At 45.0% G+C, this 14,959-nt stretch overlaps 1 protein-coding gene and 1 long non-coding RNA gene across 3 annotated transcripts in view; one reads left to right on the top strand and one right to left on the bottom strand.

The window, feature by feature from the left end:
* The window catches only part of FBXW4 (F-box and WD repeat domain containing 4), a 63,044-nt gene extending 49,681 nt beyond the window's left edge, over positions 1-13,363 (bottom strand). The window contains exons 1-2 of one of the 2 annotated variants that reach the window (XM_069796824.1): positions 12,974-13,363; positions 2,105-2,200 (exon numbers count right to left, since the gene is read on the bottom strand). In XM_069796824.1, coding sequence (XP_069652925.1) covers positions 2,105-2,200; positions 12,974-13,239 — 362 coding nt within the window. In that variant the 5' untranslated portion in view covers positions 13,240-13,363. The remainder of the gene's footprint in view (positions 1-2,104; positions 2,201-12,973) is intronic. The other variant, XM_069796823.1, reaches the window with a different exon arrangement.
* Positions 12,969-14,226, top strand: LOC138687762 (uncharacterized). Its single transcript, XR_011326880.1, has 2 exons — positions 12,969-13,107; positions 14,030-14,226. It is a non-coding gene; the product is annotated as an uncharacterized lncRNA (long non-coding RNA).
* The last annotated feature ends 733 nt before the right edge of the window (positions 14,227-14,959 follow it).

Genomic DNA, 14,959 nt, shown 5'->3' with positions numbered 1-14,959 from the left:
TCGCATCACTTCCACTACTGAGCCAAAAGCAACTGCAGAGCAAACTCTTGATTCCTGTTGCTAGTCTTTCAGAAGAGCCCATACACCCTTTCTGCCCCTTGCTATCTACAGGACAGTGGCAGGTTCCTATGGACAGGTTCCAGGTCAAGAGCAGTGGACTGCTAAAGGAACTGTTCTGAAGTGCTTCGAAGATTAAAGTTCTAAGTGGAAAATATACTTCACTTCCTGGGAGACCAAGAAGAGAAGGAGACACTCAAGCAATGTCTGAATCATGTCTGTCATCACAAGAAGTTTCTTTATTCTTGAAACAAAACCAAAATACAGAAAACAAAACAGGCTACAACATACACTTAGGCAGTGAGCTCTCTGCTCAAGATCTTGCTCTTGTGTAGTGACCAGAGAATCAAATAGCAAATGGGCCTTCTGGATATGGCAAGGCCAGATACAAAGAGACATGGGGCTTGTGTCCTACGGGGCATGGATGCATGAAATTGTCTCCACTCTGCAGTCATTGCCGAGTGCACCAATACCCATGCAAACATTGAGCAAAACTAGAGCCCTTCCATAGAGCAGCCTTTCAGTTTTCAAACTATTCAGGAACAAACTGTTTTGAAAGCAGGGGGGTTTCTCATAAAAAACTGTCTCCCTCTTTTTTGCAGATCATTCATCCTCAGGTCATGATTTGCTGTGTCAGCAGAGCCATTACACACAACCACACCTCATAACATCACAATAAGGAACTGGAAACAAGTAAAGAGGACAAGATTGCTTATTAGATAGAAGGTTTCTGCTTGCCTGCATTCATCTCCAAAAACAGGCTTTTAGTCACATGGACAAAGCAGTTGAGCATAGGTTATAGTGTTCTTCTGGGACTTGATCATATGCAAGGAAAAAATAAGAGGCATCTTTGGAGCAGCAGCTTTGGTTTTAGGCGGGCTTTGATTTCCCCTTCCTTCCTCCACTCCTACACAGTTCTCTAAAAGCAAGTGAATATCCAGCTTACCTAGACTACAGCCAGTTTCTGTGGCTCTCCTCCTCCTGCAGTTTAGCTTTTACCTTTTTCTATGGCTTTTTCATAAGGAGAAGTAACAAATTTGAAGCAGGATAAATGAAAATTAGAGGATGCTGTTTGGATGGTGGCCTCATTAAATCAGTCCTTGCCTTTTCACTTGAGAAGCTGGTTTAGTAATGATCTCTAACATGCACAGAGCCTGTCTTCACAGATGGTTGCAAGCACTTCAAAGGCAGGTATACAACCTGCACCAAAAACCACTCTGCTCATTACAGCTGTTCCCAGGACTTTACACAAGCAGTGGCACATTATCCACCACTTCAATCTACACAGCACAAAAAGGCATGAAAGCTCAGTAGTAGGTCCCTGTTCTTCAGCAGCTAACAAGCCATAGTCTTTCTCTTTTTTCCTTCTGTCCAGTGATGTGAAGGCTGAAAATTTAGATGTGCTGTTCAGACAAGAGACCTATCTTATGCTTTGCTTTGAAAGCTAAGTACACCTTTGCAAGGCAGAATTTAAAAACAATCTCCTCTCATTAATGTCAAATATACATATGTTTTTTTAGTGAAGGAGAAAATCATAAGGTAGGAGAATGAAGAAGCATAAGGTAGAAGAATGTCAACTAGCATTTTAGATTTGTACATCCAAATCAGGGGCCAGGATAAAGCACGAGAGGCAAACCAAGCATTTTGAGGGGACACAGAATTCCACATCTGGGATCAAGGTATGCTCGTTGTGAGAGCAGGACAGAAAATTGCTCATTGTATACAGCAATAGATAGGAACATAACAGTTTGAAGTCAGTAGTAAAGATTACTAAATCCAACTAGAACTGCACGGATCAGAACAATGACAAATTCAAGCTCTAAGAAAGGAACTCTAGACTCTCAGTGTGAACCCCTAGGGCAAGATAGCAACTCCAGTTACCCTACATCCAGCTAGCCAACAACACCCAAAACAGACCAGTGACATCACTTGTAAGAGCCTGTGGATCACAAGGAGCAGGAAACATCTCATTTCAGGGCACAGACACAAACCCAAGGCCCCACAGCAGCTGACACAGAACAAAATAGAAGAGAAAGGAGCCACTTGCTTGCGTTTCCATTTCAGGACTGTCTCCCTCCGGCAGCGTCCATGCCTCCAGTTCTGAGATACTTTCACCCTTTCCTTCACTGGAATGCCAGCTGCTCTGCAGACAGAGGAAGACAGATGAGATTAGCAACCAGGACTGATGGTATACAGACAACAAATACACTCAAGCTGGTCACAGGTATGCTCTCACTCTGGTTCTACAAAAGATGAACTGGCAAACACTGATCGTGCCTGAGCCACACTAGAACAGGCACACCTGCGAGAGTTGACAAGAAAGGAACACTGAGCGGTGTGGGTGCTTATCGTCAGAGAAAGCCATCCCTGATGATCACTAACGTACAAGCCTTAAATCTCATCAAGACCTGATTTAGAATACTGAATGCAACATGCGTTCAGACAAAACATAATCAAAACAAGATGACATGGCAAGAAACTACCAGAACAACCAGAGAAACAGGACATCACTCTTCTAATAGAGACTAAAGAAAGCCAGTTAAGATAAGGACAACACCATACAAGGACAGATGGAAGAAACACTAGTCAGGAGAATGCTGAAACTAGAAGCCAGAAGAGTGTGTCTTGCCAGAAGACTAGTAAAGAAACTGCTCCAGACCCTCACCTGCCTGACAAACACATAATCAGATACAGTAATTAGAAATCAAGATACATTCAAACTAAAAATAAAATTCATTCATCTGTATAACCACGCAATGCACACATGCCCCAAGACAGACTCTTCTGCAGCACCTCACCAAAGGATAGAGAATTCCACCACATCACTGGAAAATTCTCTACTTTCAGTCAAAGTTACTAAAAGAGAGACTGTAGTTCGTAAGCAACTTCTGGGACACAAATCAAAGTTATTGGGATGAGCTGAGACAAGCCAAGATCAACACAGCTCAAGAGGTGACAAAAGGTAGGTACCACAGAGACCTGGGACCAAGGTCTCCTTAGAGTCTACATGAACATACCCAGTTCAAGCAGCTGTTCAACATTTGTTTTGCTTTCATGATCCAGGGTTTATTAAAGAGGGGGCAAAAAGGGAGCTTTAGCTGCTATCTTTCTCATATCATAAACTTAATTATCCTTGGTGGAGCTGCTTAGGTAGAAAAGATCAGAAAAGTACAAAGAAGAAGAAACTGGAAGTTATCCTTTGTAACTAGGGGCTGTGAACCACTTACTAGATTAAAAGAGTTTATCCCCCTTTCATGCATTTCTCAACAGCCAGTGTTCCCAGATGCATAAGACAAAGGAAAGATCCTTAAGAGATGGGGACTGGTGCCGGACCAGAACCAGTTCCCTCCTCCCATCCTTACCGTGCCCCCAACCCACTCCTCAGAAGTGGGATTTTTGGGTACTCCGTCATTTTTAAAACAAAGATTAGGTCCCTGTAAATAAACATCTCCTGTGGTTGTTAATGGGTGTAGGAATCTCTAACCTGGCCCTGGGGCCTGGCCAGATTCTCATTTTCCCAGCCTTCCTTCCATAGCCTCAGGCTCCTTTTTTTTCTGCTCACCCTTCCCTCCCCTTTTCTATGCTTTCCGGCACTTAGTCACCATTATAATTTGACTGCATTCCTAGGCATGTGACCCATTTTAAACAAAAACAGAAACCACACACAGAAAAGCTTTTTGTCCCCTAAAAAGCTTGCAACTGTAAGTTTATGATCAGTAGAGCTACACCAAATAAAACTGAATTTAGGAAGCTATGAGCTCTTTCTTTCTCCTAACCCTTTTAAAAAAATAAAATAATAAAACTGTAGAGTTAGCCTAGGCTGCAAGAATAGGAATTCCTTTTTTAAAGAGCACACTTGCAGGAGCTTGTGGGGCCAGATAGCGTCTGAGATGTGGAATGCACAGCACTGAAAAGTCAGGTCATGTCCAGCAGCCTCCTCATTGCTTATTACTCTCCCAGACAGAGTTCAGGCTCTCCGCCTACATCCAATTCCATTCATTACTCCAAAACACTTCTCCTCCCCACACTCAACCCTCAGTTAAGTTCTCCCCACGTACAGATTTTAAGTCACCAGCTTGCACAGTGATGGAAAACGCACTCATGCCACAACCCCCTCCCAACACATACTGGCCGAACCAGACATCCTGAGCAAAATGCACAAACCCTACTAAGACTAGATGTGATTTCCAAGGCTCTGAAAAAAAGGTGAATCCAAGGTCAAAAAAGCAGCCTCCATCTTGCACTGCTGGTCACTTTTCTAGTTGGGGGGCAGGCCTTGATCCTCCTGCTGCTGAAAGGGGAATTTCAGAAGATAGTCACACATTGGCTTGTCCCACAGTACCAGTTAACTATTGCAGTTACTCCTGTAACAGACACCTCATTCCTTCATGCAAATCAACAGTTCCTGTCTGGAAGGTGTGGGGGTTGGGTGGGGAGGACTATGTGGGGGAGGTCTGATGGGGTTTTGGGGAGTTTTGTTTGTCTTTTTGTTTGTTTTACTGTACAGATACATTATTCATCCAGCCTGCCTCCTTCATATAGCAATTCTGGATCCAAGCTAATTTAAACATGTCTTAGAAGCATCCGCCTTTTATTTCCCAAACATATTATTTATTCAAAATAGAGGCAAGAAAGGGGACAGAACATATAGAGGCCATGAGAAAGGGGATGTAGAAATTGGACTGATATCCTTCCCCTTTGCCAGTACCAGGGCAGCAGAGGCCAAACTGCAATGATTTTCAAGTGTTGGTCAGAGACATCTGATGCCCTATAACAGAAGAGAAGTTAAATCAAGCTCAGCAATGGAATCAAGTGCTGAGATATAATTTGATTTGCTTCCTCAACAGTACCCCCCAGAGTAACTCCAAGAATACATCAAAAAAAGGTGATAAGCATCACTGCAATACACAAGAGTTCTCAAATCTCAGAAAGTTAAAAAGGGCATCACCACATAAACTTAATCATTTGATTAAAAAAATCCCTTTCTCCCCTACAAAGACCATTTTGCTTCAATCACAATCAACACACTTTCTATACATGCAAACCTTTAAGAATTGTTCCATGATGACCTGAGACAATCAACACACATCACACATCTACACTGAGTGGTTGACTTAACCAAGTACCTCCCACTTCAGCAACTGGATTGAACATTCAAAGATTCAGGAGACTAACCTTCTTTATGAAGACAAATGCTATGTAAAATGCCGTGGAGGGACCACTATCCACCAGCCAATGAATACTTTGACCTTTCTTAGTATGCAATCCAGCAAAACGCTAAGCCACATGCTTAAAATTCAGTACATGCTTAAGTGCTCTGTGAAATCAAGATCTTGGCATTCACGTTCTCAGAGAAGCCACCCAACAGTGAACTTCAAGACTGCTGAAGGCTGACTCAATGAGGAAGGACTGCTATTTATACCAGGACCTACACAGCCTTGCATCAGAAAGCAACAGAAATATTGCCGAACATCCTAGAAAGGATGACAAGAAACACAGGAGGAAGGAACCAGTGAACAGTGAATGTGAAAACTCAATGAAATTCAAGCAAAATATTCTTAAAGCCCATCAGAGTCCATCATTTCACCACCTCTGCTAGGGCGTCACAATTATCAACAGTTCATAAAGTTACACGATCCAGAACATGCAAGGCTATCTTTCTTATTAGGTAATTAATAAAAAAAAAACCACTCTATCAGGATTCCAAAGCATGTGGTGCAATAAATGACCTGAGCTAATGCGTGTTTCTGATTGCACACACTCCTGATGGAAGCTCCCTTTACAAAGGCTTTATTACACTAAGAAAGAGAAGCTGAATATTTCTTACAGCCTGAGAGAGTTCCAGGATAAAAGCCATCCCAAGCAACCCATTATAAAGGATTTTTCATTTCCCCCTTCCTACCTCACCCCACCCTACCAAAAAAGTTAAGTATTTTGCTCAAATTATGGATTTCCTCTCTTTCTTGGCAGAGTTACCAAAAGAAACATAATATTCCTTCTGGAGCCCACTTTCCAGCTGCTGAAGTGAGAGACTGGGACTATCCCCCCACAGCACCACTGACCCAGGTGACCTCAGCCATCATGGCAGTTGCTGGCCTGGGCCCCAAAAGAAAGCAACAAAAGAAAGAATCGCTCAGACAGAGACTAAGCACATCTCCCAAAGCTTCACCTCCAACAGTTTTTGCCTTCAACAATCCTCTCCCCAGCCAAAGTTCTTTGCCACCAGAAATGGTATTTCTGCAACAGCTAGAGCTTCTGTGCTTTACTGCATCCCAGGGAGATTTCTACTGGCCATCTACAATTTCAGCATGTGCCAAAACAATGGTGCCTGCAACAACATATACCACGTTACAGAAGATAACACCAACATGTCATACTGTATATTTTCCCAGCTGCATGGGGCATCCTAATCCACCAAAGTCCTTCACATTTTGCTACATTTTAAGTGCTGAAGAGCTCATCTGGAAATGCAAGTCTGCAGAGACCTGCTGAGACCGAATCTCTTCTGTGGACAAAATCTGCTGTCTGCATAAAAGCTGTCACCAGCCTGCCTCAGGCCTGACTGGAAGGGTCATACAGAGGAACAAATAGGTCAGAGTGCCTAAGCCCCACTTTCAACCTTGGCCCTGTGACAGGGATGGCTAACACAAGGACCAACTGCACTTATTTGTGTAATCGGGACACACCTGTTGAGTGGCAGGGTCTCAGTGCAGTTACAAGTCACGGGCCACCAACAGACAGCCGAGAGGGAAAAGCTATTTATGTCAGGAGCTCCTGTTGCTGTCCTCAACAAGTCAGCCGGCTTTCAAAACGTCTCTTCCAGGACAAGAATTCCACCTGAATTCCTTTAGCATATGACGCTTATTTAGCTTACTGCCAGGTTCAGTCTGTCTTCTACGCTCCCCCCCTTTCTATTTGACATGGGTTCACATAACTCTGAGATGGAATAGAGCTCTGCAGACTCTTCTCTCGCTGTTCCTCATCTCCTCTGGTGTGTCTACGCTCAGTTAGATGTTACCAGGCTGCACAGGTTTACTGCTCTGTCTCACAGCTCTTGTGAGCAATTCACCTGCACATAGAAGCCAAAGACTCCAATAAGAAAGAACCAGAGCTGCAGGCAAATTTCCATACACGCAATAAAGACACACACCACGTAGGCTTCGCAAAAATACATCATCACCAAGACTGAGCCAGACTGCTCTGCCATCAGATGCCCTCTCCCTTACAAGTAACTGCAATGGGATCAAGGCTAGAAACTCCAGGCGGGGTTTGGACACTCTCAGGAACTTATATAGGCTTTCTGGAGATGAAATCTGGTCTGCTTGAAAAAATGCATAGCCTTGGGAAGGTCTGAGAAAACCTGCAGCTGCTCAATAGTTGTCATGTATATACTGATTTGAAAGAGTAGACTGCCAGGATAGTATTTAGGTAGAGTGAAATAACCCATAGCTAGTTCACTTATGCAGGTTACAGGGAGAATAGCAACAAGCACAGCACACATTTTTTAAGCCCTGAACTAGATAAAATTCTTCTTCCACATTGAACTCGTGAAGATTTTAAGGGAAGGGTAGGCAGTCCTGAAAGAACTCTTACAAACAATTTCACATTCCCAGAACAAGAAGCAGTTTCAATGTTGTGGAGCTGTCCTGGCAGATCTGTCCTGCCCAAGACTAACTGTTTAAGACAGAATAAGAACGAATCTAACAGAAGTTTCTAAAAACCACTGACTTTTCCACCACAAAGCAATAGCTGCGTGCCCTCTTTCAGGCTTTTGTCGTTATTGCAATATCCTCCCTAGAGTATTCCCCTCTACATCATCTGCACCAGTTCATTGCCTACTTCATTTCTGACTTAAAGTAATGAAACTTTGGTAAAACAAGTTTTAAAAGATGAAGGAAACTGAAGCAGCTTTACAAGCATTCACACTCCCTCCCCCTCCAGTACCGAAGACAGAGGTCTCCTATGATTGCTGCAGTTTGCATTTGGATTTGACTTGCATAGATTGGCCATTTCCTGCTCTTGCAGGTGTATATATTTTTCCAAGATCTGGAGAAAACACAGCTTTTCATTAACTCACAGAATGCTTACACAAGCTCTTAAATACTCAAAGATGATAAGTTCATCCATTAATGAATCTGTTTCTCTGAACTGGAGAATATACCATGATCCTAGCGGGCAAGGCAGAACAGGAGACATGGAGAGAGAAAACATGCAGTGGAACAGTTCTATATTTTGGCAACAGCTATTAATATATTACAAAGAGCACATTGTCAAGCTATTTAGGTTGCAACTTTTAACTTGCCCTCTAAAATTCCTTTGTAACAAAGAGGAAATAAGTTTAGCCCAGCTGCAACTTTATTCCTTTCTTCCATGCTTTAAATAAAGAACCACCTTGCAACAAGCTCTTTGCCTCTCCGATTTCTCCAGTCCAAGGTGGTCCAACAGGCAGGCATTGGATGAAGGCTTAAAGCACCCTCTGCTATTCCTGGCTCTGACACTGACCTGCTGCACAGAGGGCAGCTTGGTTGACATCCCTCTGCCTCCGCTTCCCCTCCCAGCCCTTGTTTACCCTGGCTATTTAGGCAGCAAGCTCGTCAGGGCAGAGACTGCTCTTGCTGGGCCTGTACAACAGCTGGCAAAACAGACACAGGCTACCAGACACAACTGTAATATCGCTATACTCTCCAAAAACCCCAAAGGCTTTGTGCTACTGCTCAGCTACAGTTTAACTGCAGAAACCATCCTTAAGCCTTAACTTTTCCGTGATATGCTGCCATACATTTTTGGAACAAAAATGCTCCATTCACCTTACATCATGAAGGTAAGGCTTGACTCTTGCTTCAGCTGCTCCTATGACTGAGTGAAGCAAAAATCTTCAGCATGGGGACTACGTTTTTACCATCCCCACGACAAGGTCTTGTTGCAGTACATGTCTATATATAAAATTAAAATGACTATAAAGTAGCCTAACATAGAAAGACCTATAAGACAGCTGCCAAGAACCACACCCATCTAAAAGCACTCTATACTTCCGTAATACTGACACATTATTCTATTAAGCATTTGCTTACTGCTGACTCAAGAAAGAAAATTTTTTCACACTAAGAATGTGCTTAAAGAACCCCTCCAAGTCAGGCCCTGCTGTCCCTAATATGCAGTAACTCACACTGATGCAAACCTAGTAATTTATTTCCCCCCCACCAAGGACCAAAGTGTACAGAAACATTGCTCAAAGCAAACTTATTTCTTCTTCTGCAAGTGTACAATTGAATCAATACCTTAAATACTTAACTTCACTTGCATCCGCAGCTTCTGATTAGCCGAATCTACCACAAAGGGCAAATATATGATTGTCAATGTTGTGAATATGCCTTTCAGCATAACAGCTAGTGTCTGGGATTAAGTTCACACCTTCTTTTGAAAACATTAGCAAATCAATTTAACATTTTTAAGCCTAAGTATGCATCCTGAGATAATCACAGCTGGCAATTTTTAAAGGTAGACAGTCAGGATGAGAAGTAAATAATTTTAAAATTTAAATCAAATCATTTCAGGTATACTACAATTTCTCTTTTCCATGCTGCTAACAGCTAGGGTTTTGCAATCAGTTTCTTATAAATTTTCTCTCTTCCCTCTTTCAGAATAAAGTTTTATAGGCAAGCTGACTGCGCAAACAGTTGTTTCACATACAGGCTAAAGCCTGTTCCCTCTGATCTTCTTACAATTATCTGAAGATATGCCGAACAGAAAAAACATTTTTTAAAAATGGTGTCATTTTCAAGTTAATCACCCTTTTAAAAAATGGGGAGGGGAGGTATGTTTCACAGCTATCTTACACTCTAGGCTCAAATTTATCTCTATTTACAAAGCATTAACAGATGGCTTATCAAAAGCCATTTAACAGCAGAAACGATCAAAATATTCTGAGATGTTTTTTTGTTTTAAACAGTAAATACTCCCTAGACTAGTTTTTAACTTATGCCAGCCTCCCAGGGACCATCAGTTTAAGATCTAATGTCAGAACCATGTACGTTATTTCATTAAGTACATTTACCATAAACAGCTCCAGCCTTTGCTTTCTCAATTGTGGACAGCATTGCACAAAAACCTCTTAAAAGCAAAAACCAGTGTTCACCTCATGCAACATTATACAGAATGTGCAACAGAAGCTTCAGCTCTTGAGCAAGTCAAAGCCAAGCTTACAAACTCAAGATTTACTCTATATCACTAAGAAAGCACAGTTATCAAGAAGGTCCAGCTATCCATCATCTTTATCACCATCTTACTTACCCAGTGATATTTAAGCTTAACTATCTACTCAGCTCAAATTTAACTTTCAATGAGCTACCTACCACATTCCTACTTAGAATTACTATGAGGAAGAAAGACTCTGTGCCCAGAAGCTGACCTCAATCCCTTCTCCAACTTGTATCAGTTAGTCAAATAAAATGTAATCTCTCTCTGCAAATCTTACTCCCTCAACTGCAAGAGCAGCAATCTTGGAGATTGCTCTTGATCTTGGAGACATGCATGAGATACAAGTGGTATGGAAGACGCATGGCTATTTAAAAACCTCAAGCCGACACAGAGACTATTAAAGTCTTCTTCAGCTAAGTACAACTTTTACAGCTGTACCACAACTCAACACATGCACTCACGCTGGTTCTTCTGGAGATGTACAGATACCCAAACCCCCCAGTACTGCGATATGCCTTTGTCTTTTATCTGTTGCCAGAACTGTCTACCCTACTGCAGCGAAACTCCTGCAACTGCCCCCAGATGCTGGATCTCCACACATGGAAAATAAGTGCTTGGCTTTCAGGTATTCCCCATAAGATATGGCACACTGTTTCAAAGAACTGAAGATTGTTTGAGCCTTCCATGAAGTTAAAAGTAATTAAAGGATTCATCCTCCAGATATATCTCAAGGTTCCTGCATAACCAGCTTGTAATGTCACTTGGTGCGTTACCCATGATTGAACTCCCTAGGACTAGGGCAGTGCTGACCAATGCTAAAAGCAGCACTCAGTACTAGAGTTGTTTAAAGAAAACTTGAAAATAGGACTCAGCACAAAAGCACATCCTAGAATTACTAAAAAAAACCCTGTTCATAGCAAACCCAACAGCATTGAAATCCCTGGGAGCTCATGATACTCAAGCAGCCTTCCCTTCACTTAAACCCTCTGACCTAGCAAACCTCTTCTGTAGCTGTTTATAGACCTGCATTCCTGTGCAGGGGGAAGTGGTGGTCCTTACGTATGCTGCACCTGCTCTGCTGTACACCTGATCCTTCCTGCAACTGAAGGAGCGTAGTATCACCTTATTCTTAATGAAAAATACAGAACTTCATTTCCTCAGGAGACAAAATCATATATCACAGAGACAGAGTCCAACACACAGCCATCCTGCAGTGCTTATTCCTGCTGACTTCCAAGGGAACTGTGCTTAACTTTCAAGCTGTGAAGACTGAATGGGTTGAAGTGCTGGCCTGAAAACCCAACACAAGGAGTTTCAGCACCACTGAAGTTCTGCTCCTGCCGGCAGAAGCCATAATTGTTTCTCTAAAGTCTGTGCTGTTGACAAGATAGCAATACAAGACAGCAAAATAGGCCTCAAAACCTGACATCCCTTCTTTTGATTCATGTCAACACAGTGTTAACGGAAACAATACTGAATCACTGGATGACAAACTAGATCCTGGCCTGGCAGCTAAAGGGAAACCATAGGAAGGGATTCATAGATCCTAAGAACACAAACTTCCTCTTGGGATCCTTAAAGTAGCAAGGAAAGCCCACATTGCGTGGCTGCCTCCGAGAGGCATTTTGTACGCTAGCAAATTCAAGAGAGGAAAGGCAATCTTTGGTCCTTACCAACCACTGCCAAGGCCCAAGCCCCAAAAGCACTTCATCTAGAAAGATGCTGGTGTCACACACAGTAAAGCCAAGAGGGCTCACACCTGTTTCTAACCTATGATGTGCTGTTGAATGAGGGGAAAGAAAAAAATAATAATAAAAAAAAAATCCAAACCCTATCCACAAAACTTTAAAACCCAGAAGCCATGAAGAGTCCAAGAGTCACTTTCTCTGTGACAGCCATCACCAGCTATACCAGGAAGGTGCTCCATGAGCAGAATCTAAGAAACATATTCCTGGGGCCCCCTGCCACGAAGGCTCTTGCGCCTAGTAACGTATGTAAGTCCACTCTCCAGCCTTCACCCAAGACACCAGCCCAGGCCTTGCTCCCCTGTGGCTTCTTCTCTGAGGCATCTTCAAGACCATGGCAGGGGCCGCTGCCCAGAAGCAGGGAGGGAGTGTGGGTGCATAGGATCACCCCAGCTGCACACGGCAGCTCCGCGTCCCCATGCTCCCACCTCCCCTAGCTTGAAGCCCCCGACCCTACGTGTTTTGTCAGGGGCAGTTTTGGGGGACCGAGCTGATCTGGAGAGGGCCTGGGGCCCCAATGCTTGAGGGCTGCTCCCGCCGCGCCTGGCGCTGAGGGGCCCCGGCAAGCCCCCGTCAGGCCCGCCCGCTTCCTGGCACGAACGCGAAGCGCCTCCCCACAAACCCCCAACGCTCCTGGGCCGGGCCGGGCCGGGCCGGGGTCAGGCCCCACCACCCCGGGGCCGCCACACGCGGTCCCTCCCCTCCCAGGGACGGCCCCACTGCGGGCCCGGCGCTACGGCCCTTCCCCTGCCCTCGCCACCCCTCTTGGCGCAGACTAAAGACGGCGCAGCCGCGCTTCGAGAATAGCCCCCCCTTCCCTCCGCCCCCTCACGGCGGCGGGAAGCCCCCCCTTAGCGACTACGCCAGGAGCGCAGAACGCCCCTTGGCAACCAGCTAGGCCGCAGCATCCACGGCCTTTCCCAGCCGCCGCCGCCGCCTCCCCCCCGCCCTTCCGCCGGGAAGGCCGCGCTTACAGGTCGGTGCCGAGCTGGGTGAAGCCGGAGTTGAGACAGCCGCGGGCTATGCGCCTCCAGAGGAGATCGCGGCTACTGAGGAAGCGCAGGCGGCGGCAGACCTGGCCCAGGCGGCCCAAGGCCTGCGCGTCCAGGTAGGAGCAGATGAGGAGCAGCAGCTCCTCGGGTAAGGCCCAGAGCGGGGAGGGGGGGGAGGAGGGAGGGGGGGAGGCGGCCCGGGATCCCCCCTCTGCCTGGGGGGATCGGGGGCTGCCCTTCCTCCCCATGGAGCAGCAGCTCCTGCCCCTCCTCCCCGGGAGCCGGAGCTGCTGCTGCCCGGGGGAGGCCAAGCCATGGACGGGGGCAGCCGCTCCCCAGTCACATGGGGCAGGAGCCGCTGCCTGTCACTCCCCCCCTCCGGGGGAGGAGGCGGCTACCGAGGCGGGAGGGGGCACGGGGCCGCCGAGCCCACCCTCGTTAGCGAATTAATTCATTAACGAGAGCCGCTGGGACTCCCCCTGCGCAACTGCCCCCCCCCCCCCCCCCCCCCCCACTCCGCGTCCCAAAGCACGAGTCCGTATTCTTCCGAGCTGGGATTAGTAACGTCACCTAATCCACGTATTCATTAATGACGTGAATAGTTAATGGGGGGGACGGTGATCCCAGGTAACCAGAGCATCTGCTCCACTCCCTGGAGCAGACCCAACTAGGCACTGCGCCCCTGCGAAGGAAGGTGAACAGCAAGGTGATTAATGCTCATTAATTACCCTTGAGTGGGGTCAGAAGCACCTGTCACCCACGAAGTGACAGCAGGGGTCATCCGGTGCTGCACAGCACTTTTCAACACTCCCAAATTCCTGGGCCACATAAAAGAAAGGGTCTTCCCCAGGCCCTGCTACAGTGGATTTAAGGCTGGCTTTTCACAGGGACCCTTCAGTGCAGTCCATTGCCCCTTCCAGGGCTCCACAGAGCAGGGGCTGAAAAGCGCTCACACTTCACACATGTGTGTACATATATACAAGCACACCGCCACAAAAGAACGGTTCATAATAACTGAGTCATTGTTGCCATCCACAGGAGCCTGGAGTACTGACAACGCAGAAGGATTCTGGTCCAAAATGGCAAAGTAGCCCTCCACAGACAGGGGAGAAGGAAAATATGAGTGTAGTGTTGTGTTATTCTTTCATATAGTACTTTCCACTCTACAAAAGCCTGAAATGCTTAGGGAAATTTCTCCCTCAAAATTAAAAAATAAATAAATTTTAAGAAGTTCATCATCCGCCTAGAATGCTTTGAACAGGTATCACTTACCCACCACAGTCTACATCTCCTTTTGCACAGTGGAGTAGGAAAATAAATTTCAGCATATAATGAGGTTACCATAGCATACAGGCCTTTAGACAGTACTTGCATCCTGTTCCAGAAGGTCATCTTGTCTGTGTAATCTCAAGCACTCAAATATTCATACGACTAAATCACCAACTCTGGAAGCCTCGTATCTGAGAGGTTCAAAACTGCTGGCTGAAGAACTGTCTGGTCCATTTACACCGAGTTTCAATACACCCTGGAAGTCAGGGAAGTTCCAGAAGGCAGCAAATATTTTATCAGCGTTTATAATGAGTGAATCAGGTGGCCCAAGTAATTAAAAATTTCTCAACCTAAGTTTGAGCTCAGCGCCTCTGGTACAGGACTTAAGTAGCCAATTGAAAGGGAGGTAATATAACAAATTTTGCTTAACACGAGATTGTGGAAACTTGGTGTGAATGCAGTTTTAATATCTTTTTGATGACATTAAACTTAGCTCTTTTGTAATAGGCTTCAGCAATGTCTGAAACATTAAATTTATTAAAAGCTGAATGACCTCTCTGTCTTAAATTGTTATTGTAAAGACACATTTATTATCAAATTGGCCTTTGTCTAGTAGGATCCTGCAGAGACAGCTTATGGACCCTACACTATTTAATATTTTTACTAGCAACCTGAAAAAAATCTGAAATCATTATTAGC

This window comes from Haliaeetus albicilla, chromosome 11 (assembly GCF_947461875.1).
Source record: "Haliaeetus albicilla chromosome 11, bHalAlb1.1, whole genome shotgun sequence".
Lineage (NCBI taxonomy): Eukaryota > Metazoa > Chordata > Aves > Accipitriformes > Accipitridae > Haliaeetus > Haliaeetus albicilla.
This window is presented reverse-complemented; position numbering and strand designations above follow the sequence as displayed.